The following is a 27,690-nucleotide window of genomic DNA, read 5'->3' as shown; positions in this document are numbered from 1 at the left end:
TGCTATGGCGGTTTACAATGTGTTTACTCAAAACGTAGTGTGTACGTATAGGGCTACTGTTTGTTCTAAAGCTACTGTTTTTGTGTTATTTATTACTGGAACTACAGTAATAATACCCTTAATTATAGCGTACCGAAGTTACGGTGATTGTCTAAATTTATAATGTGTAATAGGAGACCCTAGAAAAGGAATCTTGTGTATTAACATGCAACGTTTACATTTGTTCAGGATTCTGGATCAAGGCAGATACTTACAGGGAGCAACCAGATGTGCATTTTAAGCACAAGTTTATCGCAGTTGCAGAGTCAAATCAGTTGGACAAACCAATTATCTGCAGCAACTTCTGGAATCTGAATAGTCTTCTGAGTGACTACAGCCATTGTTCAGTCGTCAAGGTAAAAAAGTTTTTAGTAAGAAACCGTAGTATTATTAATGATATGTACATTTTTATCGATGAACATGGAACTGCTAGTTTCATGCATAGATATGTTGAATTCACCCTTTAGTTGCAAGATTCATTAATATTTCAGCAATGTAGCTTCTTCGGCACTGTTTGTCGACCTGTAGTAGCATTTCTTATCACTTTTTGAGATGTATAGGGATTATTGAGTGAACAGTCTTACATCTCCTTTAATATCAGATTAGTAAGTTTTTAGTCTGGACTGTGTACAACGTTGGAAGAAGCTGATTGCTGTGTCTTCTACAATATTGTTTGACATACAAATACAGCGTTTACTCACAATTTTGTGTGAAATGCTTTGAGTGCCACTCAGATTTGCAGAATCAGATTATGGACAGTATGGCTAACTACAGAATCAAACACAACATCATATTCTTGCGTAATTGATTGCACGTAGTAGCCTACATGTCATTGAGCTTTTATAATCGTGAAATAAATGTAGCATTTCTTCGTTTTTAGTTTGAAGGTTGAAAACTGTGTAGCCTAAAACTGTTTCTACTGTTCATGTTTTCTTGTGACTTCATCTGCAAATAACTACTGCTACATTTCTACAATTTCTACCCTCCTCAATTGCCTCTAATATGAATTTGATGATTCCTTGATGTATCGGCTGTCTTTTAGTCAAGCTATACCACAAATTTCTTTTCTCACGGATTCTGTTCAGCATCATCTCATTAGGTACATGATCTACCCATCTAATTTTCAGTATTTTTCTTTAGTACCTCATTTCAGAAGCTGCTCTTCTTGTTTCAACTGCTTATCATTCATGTTTAACGTCCATACAAGGCTGCACTCCTGACAGATGCTTTCAGGAAAGACTTCCTAAATTTCTCTTCTTGGAAATGATTTCCTTTCCATTGCCATTCTACATTTTATATCCTGGCTCTTCTTCAGCCATCATGATTATTTTCCTGATCTAATTCCCTCAGCATTGCATTATTTAATTTGACTATGTTCTGTTACTATTGTTTTACTTTGTTGTTGTTCTCTTACATCCTTTCAAGGCAATGCCCATTCTGTTGAACAGTGTCAACGGCAAACTGCAAAATTTTTATTTCTGCTCCTTGAACTTCAGTTCCCTTTCCAAATTTCTCCTTGTTTTCTACATCTACATTGATACTCAGCAATCCACTGTAAGGTTTGTGGCAGAGGGTACCCTGTACCACTACTTGTCATTTCCCCTCCTGTTCCACTCACAGATATAGCGGGGGGAAAATGACTGTCTGTATGCCTCCTATGAGCCCCAATTTCTCATAATCTCCCTTCCAGGCTGCTAAGTGTACAGATTATTAACTTTGAGGATAGGCTTCAAACCTGTCTCACTCTTGTTTCTACCACTGCTTCCCTTTCATACCCTTTGACACATGCATGTAATTTCCATCTGGCTTCTGTACAAGTTGTAAGTAACTTTTTGCTCCCTGTAGTTTACCCCTATCACCTTCAGAAATTTAAAAAGTGTACTCTAATCAACACTGCCAAAAGCTTTCTCCGAATCTGCACGTGCTGTAAATTTAGGTTTGCCATTTCTTAATCTAATTTATGAGGTAAGCAGGAGGATCAGTACTGCCTCACGTGTTCCACTATTTCTCCATAACCCAAACTGATCTTCCATGAGGTTGGCTTCTATCAGTTTTTCCATTCTTCTCTAAATAATTTGTGTCAGTATTTTGCAAACATGACTTATTAAAGTTATAGTTCAGTACTGTGCACACCTGTTAGCATTCTTCTTGAAGTCTAGTGGTATTTCCCCCATCTTATATATCTTGCACACCAGGTGGAGTAGTTAAGTTATGGCTGGCTCACCCAAGGATATCAGCCTTTTGGTCGGAGACCCCATCTGCTTCTGGAAATGCCTTAGAGTTTAAATTCTGGTTCTGAAATCTTAATCATATATATCTGTGTGTGTGTGTGTGTGTGTGTGTGTGTGTGTGTGTGTGTGTGTGTGCTTTAAGAGTCATCAGTCTTCTTACTGGTTTGATGTGGTCTACCACAAATTCCTCTCATGTGTCAACATCTTCATCTTAAAGTAACACTTGCACCCTATGTCCTCACTTATTTGTTTGACATATTCCAATCTCTGCCTTCCTCAACAGTTTTTACCCATCTACAGCTCCCTCTAATTCCATGAATGGCACACATTAGACTTTCCTCAATGGTATCGTGTTAGATTCTCCCTGATTTCTTAACGGCATAATCTGTATCACTCCAGGCAGGGCGTTTACCTTCATAGTCTCAGATGTTATTGAGTTTAGCAAAGGGCTATGTTAAAATTCAGGTGTAAGTAAGAAACATGTATTTTTTTGTTTTCTCCAAAAAATTTCTTGCCCCAAGATAACAGGCCTCCAAGGATGACACAGCGAACACCATTTTGAATATGTGAATTTCGGAAATTTTTTAAAAATATTGTATCGCTGTTACAGTTCTAGATATTTTGTTACAGTTTTTTAATTTTTATTATTATTATTATTATTTGAAAGGTAATTGCTTTATGATTACAGTGGTATCCTCTGTTTGCACATATTTGTCAAAGATCTGTCACCGTAGCCTTTCGATTTTTTTTTTTTTTTTTTTTTTTTTTTTATTTATAGAAAAAAAAATTTCCCAAAAATGCCAGTCCAGAAAAGTTTGATTTTTTTCTGTTGATTAGTACCATTTAGTACTATATTCTCTCTGAAGGAAAGCTTCCACTTTTAAGTTGGACAGGTTTTATTTTAAAAAATCATTTTTTTAACTTTAAAGGGTAATGTATGTATTCACTGTAGTTGTTTCTTACTAATTTCTTTGTACAACATTTATTTCTATTGTCTTTGTTGCAGTTATTTCGTATCACTTCCTTCGTTGCAGTTATTTCTTTTCACTTTAATTATTGCAGATATTTCTTACACTTTGTTGTAGTTTCTTGTCAGTTTCTTTGTCGTAGTTGTTCATTGCAGGTTTCTGTATTGTAGTTGTTCAGGGCGAATTTGTTTACTGAAGAGGCTTATAAGAAATCTGAGACCATCCAGAGAGTTTTGTGTTTTCGTGAGGAGTTTACCAGTTGACACAGCTGCTGTGTGTTTTGTGAAAAGAACTGTTTGAAATGACTTCTGACTGGGGCCACAGGAGAGTGAAGTGTGCTGACTATTTGCATATACATAAAAGAGTGATATATAAGACAAACCAAACAACAGACTTTGTTCAGGTTAGGAATAAGTGTTTTCATTTGAAGACTGTTTCAAAGTGAAGATGTTTCCATTGACGATTTTTTGTGTTATAAATGTTTTGACAGAGTAACAATGAAGGTATCTCAACAAGGTGAAGCCTCCCATAGTGCAGATGATTCAGATTTCGCATCAGTAGAGGAAGAATTAAATATCCTGAATCAGTCAGCTGCATAGGTAGGCATTAGTCCTGTTTAGAAACCATGGTCAGTAAGTCGAGTCATAAGCTCCATGCATCAAGAAAGTGTAAAGAAATTACTAAAGCTATAGATGAATACACTACAGTAAAACTGACCACACTCTTCAAAGTAGAAATTCCATCTTCAGCAGAAAATAAACCAAAGCACTCTTGCACCTCTTGCCAGGAATTTTTCACAAATATCAGTTCAGCTGTTGGATATTGTGCATCCTACAATGAAAAGGTGGAAGTTTTAACTATTATTCCAGAGACATTTTCACTGAAAACAATTTTTAACCAGGTTCCATCAGTTTCAGAGTATATGGTAGACAAATCAAGAAATGTGAGGTCTGTAAAAAGAGTCTTTGGTAGACCAGATCTCTATTAATAGGTCATCCTGTAGAAGCAGCTCAAGTTCAGATAGTGCAGTCATTTTATCTGGAAGATAAATGGGACTGTTGTCGCCAGAGTGCCACCAAAAAAGACACTATAACTGTAACAGTTGGAGGTCAAAAAGTTGTGAAAGTGAAGAGGTACAGGACTCACAGTATCAAAGAAACTTTTGCGGTTTATAAGAGCAACTATACAACTTCACATATTGGAAGATCGACATTTTATGTGCCACAACCTAAGTGGGTAGTTCCACACCCACCCAGAGATGTCTGTCTGTGTGTACTGTGTGAATTTTGAACTTTGTGTGGTAACTTTGAAGAAGTTACTGGAGCACGTGACATATGACACCTTGGTTGGGCGTGTGAAGTCATTAGTGGTCTGTGATGTAAAGCAAGAGACTTGTTTGTTTGAAGAATATGGTGACTGCCCTGGAATGGGAGGACTGTCTTTACAGACACTTGGCCTGGAAGACATAGTAGATAACTCTGCAGAAATTACATATGCGACATGGGAGGAAAATGAACTTACAAAGAAAACTGTTGCCTTTGACAGTTTCATTGATGAACTTGGTAAATGGCCAGTGAAAGCAGTAACACACCAGCATCTGAAGCAATTGCAGCAACAACACATTGCAGAAGTGAAAGGGTGCTTCACTGTGATTTTGCTGAGAACTGGTTTGTAATTCTCCCACAAGAAGATTAGATTAGATTAATAGAGTACAAGGGTATCATTGGAGTAATGACCTGGTTTCAGTTTGTACAGGAGTGACATATTTTTAAAACAAGACCACAAGTGTTGCAGTTATAAGTGATGACACGGGACATGACTCGGCACATGCTCTGCTAGCAATGCGCAAAATTCTTCAGCTGCAAACAGGGGCAGAGGAGATCATCATTATTTCTGATGGTGCTCTTGGTCATTTCATAAATCATTACCAGCTGTTTGAATTGATTAAGTCGCATGTGCCAACTGAGTGGGTATACAGTGCTACTGGTCACAGGAAGGGGCCTTATGATGGTGTAGGTGACTTGCTGAAGCACCATGCTACAAAACAATTTTTCCAGGCCAAATACAGCTGTGATTCAGAATTCTGGGGCTTTTACGAGAGTCGTGAAATCTTACACATCCACAGCCCTCATTCTTTTGCCCAAAGAGGAAATCGAAGAATTCCATGAGCAGAAAAAAGGAAGAATTGTCCTAACAAACTACTCCTGTGAAAGGAATTCAGAAGACATATTTTTGGACTCAAAGTGATGGGCGAACTCATATTGCATGCACTTTAAAAAGCAAGAAACAGTAAATTTCATTCGTTTGGCCAACATTTCAGCAACAACAGGATAATATTCACATTCACAACCTGAGAAGGGGGATGTTTATGGCATGTGTCTATGACTGTGATTGGTGGATTGCAGAGATTATAGACATCAGTTATGGGTTAAACGAAATTGTAATGAACTTTATGCTACCACATGGACCACCTGCCAGATATTGGTTTCCAGCCAAAGGACAGCAACAACGCCATCAGTGCTCACTTCCTGTTCACAATGTTTTGAAGATTGTAAGTGGTCCAGTTCCTATTGGTTCAACAGGAATGCATCACTCTATATCAAAGGAAGATACTGAAGCAGTGGAAAACATTTTTAGTTCATTGACTGGCTTATTTCAGTCAAATCAGAGTGCACAGAAGTTGTATAAATTGAAACCTTTAAGTTTTTGGACCTTTCACATAAATTTTGGAACCATTTAAAATGCTTGAAAAAATGAGTCTCTTACTCATCTTTCAAAACTAAAATTATGTTAAATAACCCTAGGCTTTGATTTTTATGAGTCTGTTATGTGATGATAAAACAGGTTTTATACATGGCAAAAACTTCAATTGTTTATAAAACCTGTCCAACCTAAAAGTGGAAGCTCTTCTTTTCAGGAAATGTAGAACTATATGATGCTAATCGGCAGAATTTTTCAAACATTTCCATCTTCAAAATAGTATGCACAGTGTCATCTTTGGAGGGCTGTATCTCGGAGCAGAATTTTTTTTTGGAGAAAACAAAACAAAAAATACATGTTCCCTACTTAGTCCTTCATTTTAACATATGTTAAATTCAATAACATCCGAGACCATGAAGGTAAGATTTTTTCCTAGCCTGCCTGAATTGATATGGACTATGCCTAACACATTTCCAATCTTGGGAGTACCTCTTCTTGTCATTGATTTCCATATGTTCCTTTTTCTGCTGATTCTTCGGAGAAACATATCATCAGTCCACCTAATTTTCAACATTCTTCTTAGAACCACAACCCAAAACACTTTAATTCTCTTCTGTTCAAGTCTTCCCACTGCCCATGATTCACTATTATACAATGTTGTGCTCCAAACATACATTCTCAGAAATTTCTGCCTCAAATTAAGGCCTCTGTTTTATACTAGTAGACTTTTCTTGGTCAGGAATGCCCTCTTTGCCTGTACTAGTGGTAGAGTTTGTGTCTATGTCCTGAACTCAGTATGCAGTGGACCTGTGCCCCTTCAAACCCCTCTTGGAGCAGTGGCTGTCAGGATAAGGACGACACAGGAAATGACTGTCTGCAACGTATATCTTCCTCCAGATGGTACAGTACCCCTGAACGCATTGGCTGCACTGATTGATCAGCTCCCTAAACCTTTCCTACTTTTGGGAGATTTTAACACTCATAACCCCTTGTGGGGTGGCACCATGCTTACTGGCCGAGGCAGAGATGTCGGAAATTTACTGTCACAACTCGACCTCTGCCTCTTAAATACACGTGCCCCCGCACATTTCAGTGTGACACATGGCACATATTCGGCCATAGATCTCTCGGTTTGCGGTCCTGGCCTTCTCCCATCTATCCACTGTAGAGCACATGATGACCTGTGTGGTAATGACCACTTCCCCATCTTTCTGTCACAGCCCTGGCATTAGGCCCATTGGCGCCTGCCCAGATGGGCTTTAAACGAGGCAGACTGGGACACTTTCACCTCTCCTGTCACCGTTGAATCTCCCCCACATGGTAACATCGATGTGGTAGTTGAGCGGGTAACTACAACAATCATTTCTGCGGCAGAAAACGCAATCCCTCGTTCTTTAGGGTGCCCCTAGTGAAAGACAGTCCCTTGGTGGTCACCGGAAGTTGCAGAGGCAATTAAGGAGCATCGGTGAGCTCTACAGTGGCATAAGCGGCACCCTTCCCTGGAGCATCTCAACGACTCTGTCCCCGTGTTCGCTAGCTTATCAAGAGATGGAAACAGGAGTGTTATGAGAGATACATTTTGACCATTGGGTACCATACGCCACCTTCCCAAGTCTGAGCAAAGACCAAACTAGTTTGTGAGTACCAGACCCCAATGGGTGTTCCCGGTATTAACGTAAATGGCGTGTTTTCTACCGACGCAAACGCAATTGCCCAGCACTTTGCTGAGCACTATGCTCGCACTTCTGTGTCAGAGAATTACACCACAGCCTTTGGCACACTGTCAAATGGCGGATGGAAGTTAAAGTCCTCTCGTTCACTACACATCACAGTAAACCCTATAACGCCCCATTTACAGAGTGGTAGCTCCTCAGTGCCATTGCATATTGCCCCGACACAGCTCCTGGGCCTGAGTGGATCCCCAGTCAGATGATTAATCATCTCTCGTCTGACTACAAGCAACATCTCCTCATGATCTGCAACCGGATCTGGTATGATGGCATCTTTCCACCACACTGGTGGGAGAGCACCATCATACTAGTGTTCAAACCCGGCAAAAACCCGCTTAATGTGGATAGCTACCATCATACTAGTGCTCAAACCCGGAAAAACCCAATTAATGTGTATAGATATTGGCCCATCAGCCTCACCAACATTCTTGGTAAGCTGCTGGAATGTATGGTGTGTCGGTGGTTGGGTCGGGTCCTGGAGTCACATGGCCTACTGGCTCCATGCCAGGAAGGTTTTCGCCTGGGTCGCTCTACCACTGATAATCTTGTGTCTATCGAGTCTGCCATTCAAACAGCCTTTTCCAGATGCCAACATCTTGTTGCCGTCTTTTTTTATTTACTAAAAGTGTATGACATCACCTGGCGACATCATATCCTCGCCACATTAAACAAGTGGTGTCTCCGAGGCCCGCTCCCGATTTTTATCCAGAATTTCCTTTCGCTCCATACTTTCAGTGTCCAAGTTGGTGCCTCCCATAGTTTCCCCCATATCCGGGAGAATGGGGTCCCGCAGGGCTCTGTATTGAGTGTATCTCTATTTTTAGTGGCCATTAGCGGTCTAGCAGCAGCTGTAGAGCAGTCCGTCTCACCCTCTCTGTATCCGGATGACTTCTGTATTTCGTACTGCTCCACCAATACTGGTGTTGCTGAGCGGCACCTACAGGGAGCCATCCATAAGGCACAGTCATGGTCTCTAGTCGCAGCTTCCAGTTTTTGGCTGCAAAGTCATATGTTACGCACTTCTGTTGGTGTCATACCGTTCATACGAAATGAAAACTTGACCTTACTGACGATCCCCTCACTGTAGTGGAGACATATCAGTTTTTAGGACTGGTTTTCGACACCCGATTGACTTGGCTTCCTCACCTTCGTCAGCTTAAGCGGAAGTGCTGGCAGCACCTCGTTGAATTAGGAACTGAATTATCATAGTGAACATTCTCACTTATTACCTTTAGGTGTGGCACATCAGTTTAAATATGAACTCATGGTTCATTCCTGTATGCATCTGCATGTCACATTTTCCTGGCATCCTTTTCTATAACTGCACATACTGCTCACCACTGGCATCTGTGCAGAATATTAGATCTGACAGGGCAGATGGTATGGCATAATCTTTGAGATATGGATTTAGAAATGCTGACAGTTTTAAATATTTTCTGGATCACTGGATATGTTCGTGAGTTATTGACAGTAGCACAAGGTTTTACTTTCAAAACGTGTGTAAATGCACATCTCCCATCACCAATCCATCCACTTACATCAAACTTGTATTTGCATGTGAAATGCTTAAGGTTGTAGAAACATACCAATTTCTAGGACTAGTTTCTGATGCTGAGCTATCATTCCTGAAATGGATGTGCCAGACAAAACTTAATGCTCTATGCCAATAGTTGTCAACATTTTTTGCAAGAGCCAATATTGATTTTGGGGAGTGGCATCTTGGACCCAAGTCAAAAGTCAGCACATTTAAGAATACTTTATGTCAACTGTTCTCTATTTCCGATTGCACCCATCCTCAGTAGTTGCTGTGTTTGTGTGAATGGCGGACCAATTGATTAATAACAGTAACCGTACTTACATTTAACTGCATTTTGCAATATCAGATGCGATCACAAATATTTACTATATGTTTTGAATGTCTTTTTTTCTTCTATTCATGTTGTATTACAGCACCCTTAATTTAAGTGACTGTTTCTTGCTACAAATACTTAACTATTTTTGAAGTGACCATCTCTCTAATATGTTCTGTATTTGGCTCATGGCCAAATTAAAATTAAACACACCTTAAAACATTGCTGTCTCTGTAACTATTTTTATTTGTTACTGAGCAGGAAAGGTGCACTCATAAGATCTTAATGTTAGTTGGCGGTTTGGATTTAGCTGTTAGTTGCTAGATGCATATTATTATAAAATATGGCTGAGAACCATGGTCCACATGAGTACTTGATTCACGCTGCATGTCACCCACAGGCCACAGTTTGGCAACCACTACTCTATGTTACCTCAGCAACACTTATTGAGGTGCCATTTGCTCCAATCTTTCGTGACTTTGCTTTCATGTTATCCCGCTTAGGTTAAGAAAGCCTGGCCTATGGATTAGCAGACCCATTGATGCTATGCCTTTTAGATCCAGTCCATCACCATAGGATCATACCTGTAACCATGCCTTTCAGATGAGAACCACGGATAGCCTCCTGACAGAGACAAAGATAATCCCGTGACGATTCAGTGATTCCAACTATTACTCAACTAAGCTGCCGATGTATTTTATTTGTTACTGAGCAGGAAAGATGCACTCTTATATTCAATTTCCAGTTAACAAGACTTAGCTTCCACAAAAATGTTTCCAGTCTGGTGCCCCAATATCACCCCCAGAAACGTTTGCCAGTTATGATCTCTCTGTGTGGTGACATTAATTGGTTTACTCAGTCCCGCATTTGACTTTTGTGGAGTTGAAACCACTGGTGGCTTCAATAAATTTACACCAGTAACAATTTATCCCAAATTTTTCATTGTTTGATGTAACTTCCAGCGTTTACTTTGATTAATCTTAATTGAGAATGATGCCACAAGTCAGAGATATGCATAGAGCACCATGTGACAAATGATTGTGCCCTGTATTACAGCTGTATAGTTTCCAGACAACCTTGACTTTTCGATGCAGTTTCAATTTATCTCTGGTGATGTCTCCAACAGATGGGGACAAAATGTCAGCGAATAGTTTTATCTATTGAACACTTCCTCTCAGTGCAGAAGTTTTAACTAAAGCATTATCTGTTGCTACACTTACATGTAAACCATCAAAATTGCCTTTGAGTAAGTTAATTATTTCATTATATTGTGCAAAGAAGGCATTTATTGAGACATAGCTTTGTGTTTTTCAGACAAGAGAAGAAGACAGAGATATTGATGGAAAAAATGAATTACTGTTTTTTGAAATGGAACTTCTCTTACACAGAACTGAAGCAGTTTTCTCACTGATACTCTTTCTAGTTTTTGATTATAAGCTCTATGTAAGTACAGAATATTACCCTGATGAAAAGTGAATATTTAAACTTGAGACACATCTAGTATCCTGTGTAATAGTGTCTAATAAGCTAAAAAAGGAAAGGATATATCAAGCATTAAGTCTACAATTACATCATCCCACCATGTCAGCGAAAGGCTGTGGAAATTCAGAATCAGATGTTTCAGCTGAAAATTGTGTTGAAGTTAGGTCTGATCTACTTCAAAATGAAGTAAAGGATTGGTTGTCAAGTCATTGGTCAGGCAAATCTGATTTAGGCCCTAGTGAAAAGTGGGGCATTTCTCTACTTAGTGAACCTTTTAAGATTTGCACTTTGACGAATCTTATATCTGATCATGCGTACTTGGAGAAACTGAAGGTTGAGCTACTTAGCTTAGAATTCCAAATGAAGAATAATGACTTATACCAATATCGTCAGTCTGAAGATCTTTTTGGTTTTGACTTGCCTGCTATTAATTCGTTCAGATGCCTTCTAAATAATACCATTCGACAATGGCTAGAAGATGTTACCAATATACAACTGAGGGAGAAAATATCTGCAAATTGTTCATGTTATGATGATACAGATTATCTTCTCTGTCATGATGACCAGTGTGAGGATAGATGCATAGCGTATATTTTTTATCTGAATCGTAACTGGACCGCACATGATGGTGGAGCATTGCAACTATTTAACACCATGGAAACAGAGCCAGGAAATATTGTTAAATCAATATTGCCACAATTTAATTCTTTTGTTTTCTTTGAGGTGTCAGAAATATCATTCCATCAGGTACAAGAAGTATTTACGATGGATAGAACGAGAATAACTGTGAATGGTTGGTTTTATGGTTCCAGAAAAATTAAAAGAAGGGAGCATAAGTTGGGAAATAATGACTCTGTTACAGTTCCTCTGTTGCAGGTTGAAGATTCGTTTTCCTCAAATGTGATAAACAGTGTATATTATAATGGTGATGAATTACTGAAAACACTTAATTTACATTTTGAGAAGACTAGCTCAATCATGCTGGAAGATTTTCTCTGTAAAGAATTTTATGACAGTTGTTGTAAAGCACTTTCTAGAAGTACAGTATCTTGGTTAAGAAAAAGACCTGTTAATTATTGGTTATATGATACAGCAGATGAGTCCACTCTGAGTTCTGAGGTACAAGGATTACTTACACTTATGAAATCAGAAAAGCTGTTCCAGTTACTTTCCGTGTTGACATGTCTAGATCTCACATGCATTGGTAAGATGAAGAAATCTTGTGAAAAAACTATCAAAGTTTCTGCTTGCTCATATGAAATTAGAAGGTGGAAGTCAGGATATTATTCATTGGTAAATGATACAAGCTTTTCTAAAGAAAGCTTGTTAGATGTCACACTTTACTTGAATTGTGAGAACTGTAGTGAATGTGGAGGATCAACAGTGTACATTTCTCCAGAAGAGGACGAAGAACTACTTTGTGCTTCTCCTAGACCTAATTCTCTGTCTGTTACATACAGAGAATCAAATACTGCTTGTTTTGTTAAGTACATTAATCATAACTTCAGAGGTGATTTCTACACAATTAATTTTTCTTGTGTGGAACAGGCTTGAAATTCACCAGTTTGTTACAGAATGTGTTTGAATGTAAAGACAATTAATTGCCAGCTTTGTACTTATAAGTAAATAAACTATGAAATACAAAACAGTGTTTCCATACAAACCATTCCTCAGAGGTATCTGCATGACTGGGAAGTAGTTGATGAATCCAGAATTGATAGTATTACCAGAAGTTTTAATTGTCAAATGTTGTTGTATTTTCTCTTTCAGCCATCAACAGTGGTGTTTTGTCTGTTGTGATTAGTCTAGGAAAGCTTATCAGGCTGAAATCACGATCTCTCTCTCTCTCTCTCTCTCTCTCTCTCTCTCTCTCTCTCTCTCTCTGTGTGTGTGTGTGTGTGTGTGTGTGTGTGTGTGTGTTCGCACATCTCAAGGTATTACAAAAAAATGAAAGCAGAGCTAAATAACACCAGAGGGTAGGGAAGGTGATTTGGGGATTTCATAGGGATGAACCAAGAGGTTACGAAGGTTAGGTGGACGGTGGAAAGACACTCTTGGTGGAGTGGGGAGGATTTCATGAAGGATGGATCTCATTTCAGGGCAGGATTTGAGGAAGTCATATCCCTGCTGGAGAGCCACATTCAGAGTCTGATTCAGTCCCGGAAAGTATCCTGTCACAAGTGGGGCACTTTTGTGGTTCTTAAACCACCTTCCCTACCCTCTGGCTCCTACCCTTGTAACTGCCCCCGGTGTAAAACCTGTCCCATGCACCCTCCCACCACCACCTACTCCAGTCCTGTAACCCGGAAGGTGTACACGATCAAAGGCAGAGCCACATGTGAAAGCACCCACGTGATTTACCAACTGACCTGCCTACACTGTGAAGCTTTCTATGTGGGAATGACCAGCAATAAACTGTCCATTCGCATGAAAGGACACAGGCAGACAGTGTTTGTTGGTAATGAGGATCACCCTGTGGCTAAACATGCCTTGGTGCACAGCCATCACATCTTGGCACAGTGTTACACCGTCCGGGTTATCTGAATACTTCCCACTAACACCAACCTATCAGAACTCCAGAGATGGGAACTTGCCCTTCAATATATCCTCTCTTCCCATTACCCACCAGGTTTCAACATTCGCTAATTTCAAGTTGCTGCTGCTCATACCTCACCTGTCATTCAACAACATCTTTGCCTCTGTACTTCCGCCTCGACTGACACCTCTGCCCAAACTCTTTGCCTTTACATATGTCTGCTTGTGTCTGTATATGTGCAGATGGATATATATATATATGTGTGTGTGTGTGTGTGTGTGTGTGCGCGCGCGTGTGCGTGTGTGTGCGCTTGCGCGCGCGCAAGTGTATACCTGTCCTTTTTTCCCCCTAAGGTAAGTCTTTCCGCTCCCAGGATTGGAATGACTCCTTACCCTCTCCCTTAAAACCCACATCCTTCTGTCTTTCCCTCTCCTTCCCTCTTTCCTGATGAAGCAACCGTGGGTTGCCAAAGCTTGAATTTTGTGTGTGTGTTTGTGTGTCTATCAACAAACCAATGCTTTCGTTTGGTAAGTTACATCATCTTTGTTTTTAGATATATTTTTCCCACGTGGAATGTTTCCCTCTATTATATACACAATATTGTTTGGTTGATATGTTAGTAATCAGTGCAAACACAGTGAGGAGTATTTTTGAGTGTAAAGTGTTAAAAAATTTTCAACATATTTCGCAACACTGAATTGTCTAGTGTAAAATATGCTTGTTGGCAACACCGTTTCCATCGCTCCTCTATTTATAACAAATGAGTGAGAGCTAGCACGTAAACCATTCTGCATCAAGTTTTGTGTTTGGTTTGAACTTTTTGCGAGACACAATGTCAGTGAGAAAATACAGTAGTGAAAGAATGAGGTGGGTGGACTATGAAAAAAAAAACACAAGAAGATGGTGTTTAAGAAAAGTGAAAAATGCTTCCCAGTTGTTGGAAACCTGTCAGAGGTATTGCAGAAATATCTTGGTCCTCAAGTAATTGTATTAGCATCATATCCATTGTGCAGGTGGTGGTACACTCACTACCGGAAGAAACTTGGTGACAACCTACCTGAACGATTACAGTCACTCAAATGTGAAACTGAAGAAGACAATGCAGATGTTTATATTCCTGGGTGTGAAATTGTTGATGTGTTGAATGTTAGCATTTCTGCTTACCAGGAAAGGTAAGAAGCACAAGAAGAAAACATTATGCAAAAAGAAAAGAATAAGAAATTGACATGAGTTTTACACAAGCAACATCTTCAAACCTTTGTGAAGTGTATAATGTAGATACACTTGGTGCAAAACCTGAAGATAGTGAATTGTGCATGAAATGTGATGTGTGATTTCAAAACCTAAATACTGTTCTCTCAGCAACCACTTATACTGAGAAGATACAGTTACTGACACTGATACCAGGTAGCTGCTCTAATCAGCAGATACAGAAATGCACACCCACTTCTTCACATTATTTGATTTCAAAAGCTCGTAAAATCAAGAATGAGAAAGGCAGTTGAGCATGCCCAGATTCTTACTGTGGGCATCCATTGCAAGATGATATGCTTACTGTTGCTCTGGAATATTACCTAAGTGATTACAAAGATTCCAACGGCAAAGTCCTAACCAGGCTAATGTCATCTCTGTTAGTGAAAATGGTGAAAAAGTTAAGATATATGACAAGAACAGTAAGAGAAACAAATCTCCTAATGAAAAAGAAGAACACAAATTTAAAAATTGGTGTCTCAAAATTCTACTCCTTACAACTAAAACACATAAAATGCCAGCCAGTGAAGGAAGTGTGCTTATGTATTTACTGCACTAATTTGAAACGTGTTTGTTTCACCATATGCAGTGTCACAGGAAAGATGTTCACAAAGATGGACCTGATGCTTTTGTGTATATTTCGAGAGCAGCAAGATAAATGTTGGTTGCAGGAGTATGCTATATGTCCTGGTGCTGAGGTAATGACTGTTGAAGCATTACACCTTCAGGGTTCTGACAATGACGTAACCTATGAGTTGAATTGTGGGAGGGAGAAAGTTTCGTGAAGAAGACAGTAGAGCCAGAGAAGTTTGTTAACAGACATTAGGCATTGGGTCATGAAAGAAATAACTCACCATTATATCCGGAGAATTCAGAGATAAGCCGTAGCAGAAGTAAAATCGGCCACATCTCAGAATACGGCCATATTAGTTCTTCATTACGACTTTGCTGAAAACTGATCTGTTGCCTTGCGGAACGAAATTCAAAGTTACCACCGGCACACATCACAGGTATCAATATTCACAAGTGGTGCACACTTCCTTGGAACATCGGTCTGTTTTGCTATTGTCAGTGATGATCTTTTTCATCACAGTGCACATGCATGCTACATAATTGATGACGTAGCATTTAGAGGCCATGCGTGTCCTAAACATGTGTATGATACTGATGGTGCAGCATCTCATTTTAAAAATTGCTTTCAGCTGTGTGAGCTTGGTCTACACTATAGTGCGGGCATTAAGACAAAAAAATGGGTATTTTCAGCAACAGGTCATGGAAAAAGTGCATAGGATGGGGTAGGAGGCCTCTTAAACATCTTGAAAAAAGATTTAATCTCCAGCATGAAACTGTTGATGCTATAAGAGATGTTACTGGATCTGTACACACCATATCAACATTAGTAACAAACCTGAAACTCTTAATTCTAAATGAAAGTACATTAAGGGAGTTCCGTTTAAAAAACGAGAAAAGTGGTCTGCTATTAAGCGTGTGGTAGTAATACAATCAATTCACTACTGGGTTGCATCCTGGAGTGGCACATACATTGCAAGAACAGTCCTTCACGAAATGCAGCCTGTTACTGTATGTGAAATGCAGAGATCATGGTATACATTAGAAGACTTTGTGTGAGGCACTTCATTTCTGATGTGTATGACAATCAGTGGTGGGCAGGACAGATAATAAGTGTGTCTAATGAGCTGAAAGGTATAAATGTCTCCTTTGACACCTCATGGTACTGCTAATGCTTTCCAATGGCTATCCTCATAAGACCAGTGTCCAGTTCCTATTTCCCAAGTACTGCTCTTGTTGAATCACCCTTTGTCTGTGTGCAAATTCAGCTCAGCTATACAACTTCAATGAGGAGCAGATGAAAAAAACAAATTAACTCTTTTCGACAGTGCAGTGTTGATTGTTACACTGTAGGCAATTTTAATTCGTGGAAAGTCACAAAGAAGTGAAATCATTACCGAAGACGATAACAATTTGTGAATAACATCACAAAAAGAAATTGGGTATAAATATTCTATATCTCATTTTTGTCATAAAATGCTTTCGAATAAAATTATGAATTGCTTTTCCATTTGCTCATAATGTTGTAAAGTAATTATTTTGATTCAGAAATACCAGTTTTGCATGACATTTACATAAAATTAGCGATCAATTTAAATATTTAAATGTCCATGGCTTTTGACCTTGAGGACAGAGGTAGGTCAAAGAACCAAAAAATTTCAGATTTTTTCATCTTTATGTTCAATTATTTTAACAATTTAAGAATTTCATGCATTAATGTCATAACTGACAGTTAGCAGTCCTTCTGCTATATCATTTCTCCATCCTGTGACTACACATATTTTCAGAACATATTTTTTAAATTCGCATTACAAATTTTCGTAACTTAAAAAAATAAAACCTCAGAAGTGTGTGTGTGTGTGTGTGTGTGTGTGTGTGTGTGTGTGTGTGTGTGTGTGTGTCATATCTCATAGTATTGGGAACAAAGTGTTTATTGAAAATAAATTCTGATCTCTATCAGTTTCGGTTTTTTAATCATAATTTTTCAACTTTCCCATTCGTTACAACATTTTTGCAAACACTCTCATTTAGAGAGGTCTGTAGCATTTTAACAAACCATCAGAAAATCAAAATTATTGTAGTTTTGGAGAGGTATCATGTGGAACTTCAACATTTTTATTTATTTATTTTTATTTTTTCCCAGGAAACATTGAAATAGTGATGTAACACAATCACTTTTGACCCATGTGATTTGAGATGAAATCGTCCACAGGACAGTTTTCGAAATTCATTACATTTTGTCATAAACGTGAGAAAATGTTTCAAAAGTAATTGTAAATTTTTATTGCAGAAGTACAGTGCATTTCAAATGGAGTCACTTGCCATCATTCAGCATTCATCTAGTCTGCCAGGTGCAAGATTTGACATAGTAGGTGACCTGAAACTAGTTCAAAAACAACCACTTTTTCATGATGGAAGAGATGTGAGCTTTAATTATTCTTGCATAGATGAAGAAAGCACTGATCCGCAAGTTTTTAATTTGCAGAAAATTATAAAAGAATATGTTGGCAGGAATGGTAAGTATTACAGCTTACAAAAAATTGGTGTGTTGGATTTTGTTTTTTTAAGCAGATATATTACAACATTACTACAAACTGATTTCTTCATATCAGTTTAGAGGTTATAAGTTCACAAGCTTTCATTCTTTCTTTCTTTTATCACTTAGAAACATTTGGTAGCATGGGGCTATCACTGTAGTTGCTTACTTCTTTGCTTCTTTGTGGACTCTCTAACAGTAGTTAAATTGTTTTTCAGCAAGCATAGGAATCACCACCTTCAGAGGCCAATTTGTGTGTTTGCAAAAGTCCTCTTTTTTTCCCCTCACACAGTTTTTTCTTGATGGCATCAAATGAAGTAATTGATACAAGTGTTATTGTGGTAGCACAGATTTTAGCTAAGGAGCTTGCAGAAGACTTTAATCAAGAGCAAATGGATACAAAAATAGATTTCTCATGTAAATCATTTGTGGTTGTCAAATGCACTGATAAAACAGTTGTTAGCAGGAGACACTGTATGTTTGTAAATAAGTTTTGAATAAGTAAAATTGAGCTATATTTCTTATTCTACGGAAAGGTCAGATACATGTGTGTGACATGTCATGCCAGTTCACATGAAGCTACAAGTAACAGTCACACACCAGACAACTGGAAACACTCTCACTGTTGTATGCTCACTGCATTCCCATTAGCTCAATTTCTAATTTGTGTGTCGAATGCTTGGTGCTATTTACAATACTCTTAAGATATATCTGAAAGTAAAGCTCTAATCTCACTAGTTCTGCCTTCCCCCCTCCCCTCTCTCTCGTAGTTAGTTTTCTAAAAAATCACAGGTGCTATAAATGTGCAATTGTGCATAACCATTCATCACTCAGTAATTGCACCAATAAGAACACTTGTGTTTTGTGATATTGCATCCTACATCAAGAGTAGCTTTAAATCTCTTGAGGCACTTCATTGTAAAAAATACACTTAATGACTAAAACAAATCTTTATTATTATTATTATTATGCTAAAATCAAAGTGCCCTTAACATACCTTTTTTTTTTTTTTTTTCAAATTATGTCCAAAAATGTTTCTTTTATTAGTGAAAAACATATAACGAATGGCATCACATATAGACATATAAGATAGCTTATAAAGCTCAAAATAATGAGTTACAAAATTTTGAAGGTCACCAGTAATAAAATCCCAAGTATAGTTATGTACTGGACTTTCACTAAAACGTCCTCACTATGAATTCTAACCGTGTATTTCACAAAGATTTCCTGCAAACATAAATGTTGTAGTAGCTCACTAGAGCAGAGTGAATATATGTTGTACCACTGATGAGCACTTGTCTATCAACTGACCAACTGTCATAACTTCCTCCTTCACTTTCTGAGCCGTTAGATTCAGTTTTGAACTCAGGATCACAGGACAAACCCATCCTTTTTTGAAAGCATAGGCTAAACAAAAAGACAGGAGAGACACTGAAAGTGCGCATTTTGTTGTGAAGCATCCAAAGCTGCCTACTGTAGAGATGATCTCTAGAGGCAACCACCTCAGCCAGGCTACAAATGTAGGACCATATGCTCTCTAGCAGTCGAACATTGAACTATCAGTGCTGAAATGGATATAACTGGGGTTTTACTATTTTGAAGGTCTGTTAAGTTGCCTAAGTGTACTTGGTATTTAGTTTCCGTGTCAGAATAATGAAAACATGGTAACTCGCGGTTTTATATTAAGTGGTTAACTAGTTCTGCAGTAATGTGAACCTCAGCAAGGTCACTCCCTAAGTCAAAGTACTTTAACAATGTGTTGCATTACTTCAAATGATGCTGTGTTACTGTAGTATTAATCAGTGATTAAAAGGGACTGCTGCAGGCTAGAAGGTTTAAGAACATTCTGACTTTTCAATATTGTTGTAAGCAAATAGTTAGCCCTCAACACAAGCAGACAGCTAAAGACTTGTGTTGTTGAGCAAACGAAAGAAGAATGAGAGTAGTTCCATGTAACTGTAGTTGCTGAAGCTCTTGTGCAGTGGTGGGGCAAGCTGCATTAGGACAGGAAGTCAAACCGCTTTTAGCTTTCATGGCTACTATGACAGTGGCCCAGTATTTTGAAGTTTCCACAAGCGAGGTAGTTGGCATAAGTGCTGGTAGTGGAGTAACATGCAAGTTTTCAGTGCTTCTAGAAACTTGACTTTATCCAACTATCACGCTACAGATGATGTTTCACTCGCATTCACCGCTTTTTTAATAAATTGCTTTTAAAAGGGTATAGTATACTTTAAATAATGCAGCTTACAGACCTAATTTATTTCCACAAGTAACAGAGATCATGAATTAGAACCAGGGATCACATTTTATACTCTGTAAATGACAAATTGTAATAACCCGATTGTAAGACAAGGTTTTTTCCCAAATTAGGGGGTCATCTTTCATTTGTAGATTAAACTAGTGCTGCTGCGGTCAACTTTTACACAGTGTATAATAGATTAAGATAGGGGTTGTCTTACATTTACAGAAGAAGCTTTGGCTATTGAGGTTTTGTACAGATTTATTTTCAACAATACTGAAGTGTAGGACATAGCAAACAATACTTATTTTTGAATGTGCTTGCAATAGTATTGACCTTGCTTGAACAATGACATGACATATGACTCACGGCTCTAGGGCTGTATGGCAAAGGGTATTCGACACACTATGAACTAGCTACAAAAATAATAAAATACTCTGCTTAAAAATTGACATATTTGTTAAACACAGGAGTAAATAACATTAAATACTATTAACTTACAAACTTTTGTTGTAGTTCAACAGATTTGCAATAAAAGATCTCATACATGTATTGATACCATATACATACATACATACATACATACATTCATTCATTCATTCGTTTATGCTGCTTTTTAAGTAAAGATAAATTTCATAGGCGAAAATCTTCTCCTTCAAAAACCATTACTTGATGCTGAACCAAAGTTAATATTTTATTTGGGTATGAGAAATTCAATCACTGTACAAACATTTCATATTAGAGAAAATTGTTATCAGCTATTAATCAGCTTCAGAACAAGATGATGACATTCAGATGAAATGAGAAGGAAAATTAATCCAGAATGAAATGTCTAAAGAATGAAACAAATTAAACTGACTATTATTGTCACGAGGATAAATTACAGTTGAAAGACCTGTTACGGAGATAGTACAAACAAATGTCATTATATTATGGGGCAAGTGATAGTTCAGTTATAGGACTGAATAGTGACTGTGATCTTTTATTTATGTATTAGTTGCTGCTGTTACATATGACCTGCTCCCTAGAAGATATTGCCGTACATGCTTCCCTGTTGCTTGAACACAGCACAACAGAAAGTTGGAGGGGGCACAGTGATAAAACTTGGCTTTGCTTGTATCAGTTTGCACTCAGAATCAAATTGACTTCAAAATTGGACAAATATTGAAGAATAGCATACGTGTCTACAGGAGGTGCTAAAAGTGATGGGGTCAGTACCATATTCACATATTTCATGCAGAAATGTTGTCAACATTCATTGTGAGGAGTGACTGTAATGATTGGGGGTGTGTCAGCTGCTGGTTCTACACAGTCAATGAGAGAGTGGCGGGCAGACAGTATGTTCGGAAGCAAGAGACACTGTAACAGTCTCACATCAGTATAGAAGCAATATCCACAGGGAGGTGGGAGCTGTGTTCTAAACAAACAAACAAAAAAATAAATGCAGCAGAGATAAAAATTAATGAAACAATTTTATTTATTTATTTTATTTTTCCACTTTTTAAACAGCTCCTTTACATCAATAAAAAGTTTGTAATTTTGATTAGTCAGAATGTGTTAAAAAATAAATCTTTCTGAAGGAGTCACTTGTGGTCATCTTATAATCAGGTAAATATGGTTTTAAATGAAATTATTTACAGTTACAATAAACTGTATTTTAAAAATAATTCAGTCTTGTGCTGACAAAATACTAATTTTTTTCATTATGCAGCAATATTTTAGCAGTTTGTAAGTTTGTATAAAAACAGGAATTTGAATCATCATCAGTCACTAACAAGAATTGGTTCCCAACAGTTCTTGTTTAGGGCTTTTGTAATTTCTGTGCATCACTTCTGGTAAATGCTGTGATTATTCCTTCTGTATGGAAATGGCATATTCCTTTTGCTGCATCATCGGAGCAAGCTATTGCTCATCACGAAGAGACCTTTATATCAACACAATATTAAGTTTGAACTTTCCTCTTTCTTCTTGCTGGAGACAAATAACCAGATAACTTGTCAGTGATAAGTGAGATATAGCCACTCACTGAAGACTGAATATTTGATGGAAGATTTTGTGGTGAGCGTTGAACAGTGGTTGCCCTGAATCCAGTTGCTAGTTCAGGAAATTATAGCCATTGTGGAGATTCATAATTACAAGTAATAGTAGCACTGAATTTGAAGAAATGCTCGGCATGTAAATAAGTTACATTAAGACAGACGGAGATTTGACAGATATGCCATTATATGGGCACTGGAGGTTTTACGTATTGCAAAATGTTTTGGTGCAGATATGCCTGCCAGAATTGCTGTTGTTAAATGTTTCACTGTGGAAGGTATTACAGCTCCACAACTGTTCTATCTATCAACATAATGTGAGAAGATGATGAGTCGCAGATAGGTAAAACACAAAAACTGTCACAAATATAGCTTTTGGTCAGTAACGCCTTTGTCAAAATTAAACAAAAAACACACACACGAGCGCGCGCGCAAATGCAAACCGAGGCCAGGTGGATGAACCGAGGCCAGGTGGATTAACGGATTTTCCTGATGACGATCATGAATGATGCCCTTGTACTATCGACTTGTAGGAACATTTATGTGCTTGCCAGGTATTTCTCCATCTTTTTCACATTCAAACATAACTCAACAAAGAAACATCATAAAATTATTAAGAACTTACGTGGCGACCTTGCCCAAATACTTAATATTTTAGCAGGCTTTTAATTGTGACAAACTCAACACCTGATTTATGTGGTGAGTAGCAACCTATCCATATTGTTATTATTCCGTACTGGACTTTCCAACACCTGTTTACTTGACCCTTGAAGTGATGACACTCATGTCAATCAGTAATCGGCAGTAAAAATCTAATTTTGTAAAGTGATGTTTAAGTGGTATTGCATGTAGCAGGAAAGTCAAGAACTGGACAAGTCAGTTCTAAACCACTCAAAAAAATTTTTGCACCATCCCCATTAAATTTATCTGGATACTCTTTTGAACACATGCATTTGTGTAATGGAGGTAAAATTAAACTAGCATTTTCAGTGTACTTCAGTAGAGTCTACTGTCTCTTCATTAGCAAGTGTGATACTGTAGCTTTTGTTCACTGCTTTTTGGTAGACATTGAGGGTCATTGTAGGGGTGGTTGGTTCATTCGGAGGAGGGGACTAAACAGTGAAGTCATTGGTCCCATCGGGTTAAGGAAGGATGGAGAAGGAAATCGGCATCCCTTTTAACAGGAACCATCCCAACATTTACATGAAGCAGTTTAGGGAAATCATGAAAAACCTAAATCAGGATGGCTGGACGTGGATTTGAACCGATGGAGGGTCATTATAAGCTTATGTTATGTGGTACATATATAATCATTTAACAGCAAGAGGAATCTTCCGCAGAGGAATATACTCATCAGACAGACATATGCCACAGTGACATCATTTGAACATTCAAATACCATCATTTACTAATGTCAGATGCCTCGTGTTGTTGTCAGGGTTTGCACCCACCCATCTTTGTCCAGGAGGCAGCAATTAACCAAGTGGAATGACCTGCTGTGTTTGGAACTAGTTGAAACCTCCAGTGGCTGATCTCAAGAGGGCTGCCAATGAAAAGTGGGACAGGTTTGATTGACAAGTCTCATCCTGGGGCAGCATGTCAAAGAGGATCTGATCATCTTACAGTACACAGGATGGAACAACACAGTATTAAATGTTAACCAGAAGCAGATTTTGGTCTCAGAATAGGACACTTTTAAACATAATGGTTTTATTTTGCTTATTTTTTAATTTAACAGTGAAAGTTGTTAAGTTTATTCTTTCATTCTTTGCTCCCCTTGAATTGAAGTGCATACACATTTGCAGAAGCAGATGATGAAAAATTGTTGAGCAGTTTGCATGAATTCACTGCATGGTAACATGAAGTGTGCTTTTTTACTGTCATTAAACAAAATTCAAATTTTCCTTGTAGTAGAAGCATGATGAAAAGTGCATGTTGTATTACGGTCATCACTGTTTCGCACAAGTTTTAGAACATATTCCAAAACTGATGTGTGATGTAGCTGGATGTTCTTTGCTATCAAGGATGTGAAGCTAAAAAATAATGTTCCACACAATGCATCAAAAAGTTTTAGTTCTGTACTAATTTAATTTTAGTGCTACACAACATTAGCCCCCACATTATGGAAACATGGTGGGTACCAGTGAAGTAGTTTAACACACATATAAGAAACTTCTTCAGTTTGTAATGCGAAATTTCTCTGCATATGGCATTAATGCACTAGAAAAGGCTTCAAGGCAAATGATACAACTAGTGTAGCCTAGTCTCATTAGATAATAATCTTACAACTGATGTTTTGTGTGCCCTTTATTATTTATGCTGTTAAAGAGTTTTGTCATTTCTTCAGTTAGTTGTCATTTGGCCTTCTGTCTGCAATTAGCTCACTAAACAGCACAAGTTTTAGTAGAAAATTTGTGAATATAATTATTTTACTCATTTAAAATGGAATTAATAAAAACAATTGGTTCAAGTCAGATCATGGTGCTAGGAGTGTGTCTATGTGGTGATTCATTGTAGTGCCTGCACTGTAGAACATGTGCGTTTCTTTGCTTATTCCATTTTTCTTGCTGTAAATGCATATACGTCGGTATAGTATTTCAGTTTTTTAATGTAATGAACTTAGTTTAAATGGTTCAATCATTTCAGTTTCTACTGCAGTAACAAATGCATATCCACTGTGGACTGTCGGAAGAGCCGCTGGTGCCCCATTTGTTATATCAGCCACAATTTACTATCCAGAAGATACTATTCTGTATAAGCCTGGTTTCTGGCAAGTTGTCAAGTGGGCATGGGTACAGTATTTATCAGTGCTGGTGGTAATAATGTATATTACCAACAAAATAAAAAGCTATGTATTTGGGAACTACCTCATTTCCAGCTTCAGAATTGTACCTTGGAAAAAAGATGTATGAGTGCTATTTCACATGTTGACTCAAAGTATATTTACATCTGTGATATTTCTGTGGTTAATAATGCCACTCGTAATTTTGTATGAACACTTTTTTACCTTTTTATGTAATAAAATAGATGTATAGAAACTTTGTACTATAACTTAAACCTTGGCCAGTACTGAGATGTTGCAATAAACAGCAAAACGAGTTGCCTCAAGCAAGTTAAGTAAGAGCTAAGTGTAACAGCTTTAGAAGTGTTTGAATAATCCTTTAATTAAGGAACTGAAAAAAATGGTGTTGCCATAAACCACACCAAACTTAGCACACACGTGTGTGTTGTAAGTATTAAGGGACTCAAAGATAAGGAGAAATTAATTATAAGGATAAAATATGGAACTCTAGCAGAACTGGTCACTAACTTCTGAAATTGAGACAAAGTATTGAGTACAAACAGCATTGTTTTACAAATTTGTTCCTGTAATATATAGTTGGCCTCCGGACTTCTACCCCTATTCAGATTCCAATATTTCTTGGAACACTTAGTTCATACTGTTGCCATCAATATGTAAGCCATTGAGAATGCGCACAGCACATTATCTCTCTAATGAAATCTGTTGCCAGTTATTGACAAAACTATGAAATTAATGACTATCACAAATACATCACTAAAAGAAAGTGGTCTTGACTGCCTGATACTGAATGTACTGCCAGATAATGTGTATTTGGTTTAGAAATTTCTTGACATGTAACACTGCAAAGCAATACTCCAGCAGAGGGCTGACAAGCGTGGTGTAAGCAGTCTCTTTAGTAAAACTGTTGCACTTGCCTATAAATCACTGTCTTTGCTTTGCTTTACCCACAAAATTGTGTATATAATTGTTCCAGTTTATTTGTAATTGTAATCCCCAAGTATTTAGTTGAATTTATAGCCTTTAGATTTGTGCGATAACAATGTGACCTCTTGCTGTATTCCTTCTGCCTCAGTACCAGTATATCCACATTTAAGAGACTTGAGAGTTTCTCCATCAAGGAAGGAGGTCAACATAGCATGCCTCAGAGAGTGTTGTATTAAAGACTCAGTTTATAACTGCTGCATGTATTTTAGATGATGCTGTGCTGTTGTTTGGGCTCTCAAGTTTGAACATTGTGCCTAATTATTACACATTGTGGGAAAAATGTGGCTTCATCAGTGAACATAGCTTGCAACAGACACTTGTGCGTCAGTTTCGTGAAGTATCTCTCAGGCATATTTCATACCATGCTTCGTGCCTCAGCAGAACGACTCTTCCATGTATATATGAGTTCAGCCATTGAAGTTCCCACTATGATATTGTGTACACACTGTACATATGTTTTTCGGAAGAGCAACCCATGGAGCTGGTCTCAATACAGTCATCTATTAATGACAGTGTGTGTTACCTACAGCAATTTTAAGTGAAATTTTTAAAGGATTTTAAATGCGTACTTGGCACTTATTCTGTCAGCTTATCAGAGGCAAGTTGTGGTGTAGACCTCCATGGTATATTTCCAAGACACTGCCTGTTACAAGAAATTTCTTTTGCTGTCCTCTGCTCCTTTTTTGATGAGTGCTGTTTCTTGATACATGACAGCAGTACCTTTCGGCCGTGTCACTAAACCTCTTTGCATTAACTCTATTCACAGCTGCTGCAATAAAATGGGAAGCTTCTGAAAAAAAATTCTACAAACATTCATCAATGAAAAATCAAACAGAAAAATAAAGACACATAACAATGATATGAAATCAGAAGAGATTTCATTATTTTAAAAGAGGCTATAATCTGTCATAACCAGTTATCTTAGTAACCACCATTCTCAACTAAGCTACCCTTCTGTCATCCTCCAGGGCAAACATTAATATCGCTCCAGGGATTTATGTAAACTAACATTTACTTTGAAGGTATGTGATAAGGACTGTCACCTCTCATAATGTGCAACCATTTGATCTTCACTGTGAAATCTATAATTTATAATCACTCCACTTCCAGCACCTATGGGATGGCTCAGTCTACATGACTGTTGTGAGTAAGAGTCTGAAGGCAATAAAAAAAAGACACCTAAATTGTTCTCAATTTTTATTATAAATTTTCTTTTTCAGTAAAAGGATTCTAAAGATATTAATTACTCATTGAAGCTTGACATCACAATATTGTAAAGGTACTGTGTTTGTTTTGTACATGACTTGTATATGTGCTATTTGCACAATTCAGTCTCCACAATCTTATATTGTATAGAAGAGTTAAAAATATCCAAAAAAGAAAAATATTAATTACAAAGTATTATACATGATCGACATAAGATGTTCTTTCAAAATATATCTGCTGCATCAATTGAGTTAAATTATTCCCGACAATGATTACCTTATTTGTATAAAGCATTCTACGCATTCTTGTATAAAATATACCCACACAAAAGAGATCCTGACAACACAAGGAAATCAATTAACTGCTTTACACAAGCAGATTGTCAAATGGCTTTTCAACTGGCGATGGCACATCATATCTATTGTCTTCAAGAATTATTGTTTCTCTTGGAAAATCATCCATCTGTACGAATAAATACCTGTATTCAAACTCCTTCTTATCATTCTGGAAAGAGACAAGAAGATTGGGT

The 27,690-nt window shown here is 37.7% G+C and overlaps 3 protein-coding genes across 9 annotated transcripts in view; 2 read left to right on the top strand and 1 right to left on the bottom strand.

Moving 5' to 3' along the window:
- LOC124595084 (transmembrane protein 231) lies at window positions 1–27,542 on the top strand. 3 transcript variants are annotated; one of them, XM_047133668.1, is made up of 5 exons: window positions 1–143; window positions 229–395; window positions 10,833–10,961; window positions 17,651–17,873; window positions 24,815–27,509. In XM_047133668.1, the coding sequence occupies exons 1-5, from the start codon at window positions 5–7 to the stop codon at window positions 25,078–25,080; spliced, it is 924 nt and encodes a 307-aa protein (XP_046989624.1). In that variant the 5' UTR covers window positions 1–4; the 3' UTR covers window positions 25,081–27,509. The 3 variants fall into 3 exon arrangements, with proteins under 3 accessions (XP_046989624.1, XP_046989623.1, XP_046989625.1); XM_047133667.1 differs by having other exon boundaries at window positions 17,648–17,873; window positions 24,815–27,505; XM_047133669.1 differs by lacking the exon at window positions 10,833–10,961 and having other exon boundaries at window positions 17,648–17,873; window positions 24,815–27,542.
- On the top strand, window positions 10,969–12,646 carry LOC124595082 (prolyl 3-hydroxylase OGFOD1). The gene has a single exon (XM_047133666.1). It carries the CDS (start codon window positions 11,100–11,102, stop codon window positions 12,552–12,554), a length of 1,455 nt encoding a protein of 484 aa, XP_046989622.1. The 5' UTR covers window positions 10,969–11,099; the 3' UTR covers window positions 12,555–12,646.
- Window positions 27,140–27,690, bottom strand: part of LOC124595085 (mitochondrial import inner membrane translocase subunit Tim21) — a 48,525-nt gene continuing 47,974 nt past the window's right edge. For all 5 annotated transcript variants that reach the window (XM_047133673.1, XM_047133670.1, XM_047133672.1 and 2 more), the window contains one exon: window positions 27,140–27,665. In XM_047133673.1, the coding sequence (XP_046989629.1) occupies window positions 27,528–27,665 (138 nt within the window). In that variant the 3' untranslated portion in view covers window positions 27,140–27,527. The remainder of the gene's footprint in view (window positions 27,666–27,690) is intronic.

Source organism: Schistocerca americana, chromosome 2, assembly GCF_021461395.2.
Source record: "Schistocerca americana isolate TAMUIC-IGC-003095 chromosome 2, iqSchAmer2.1, whole genome shotgun sequence".
Classification (NCBI taxonomy): domain Eukaryota; kingdom Metazoa; phylum Arthropoda; class Insecta; order Orthoptera; family Acrididae; genus Schistocerca; species Schistocerca americana.
Note: the sequence above shows the minus strand (reverse complement) of the source record. Positions and strands in the feature narration are given on the sequence as shown.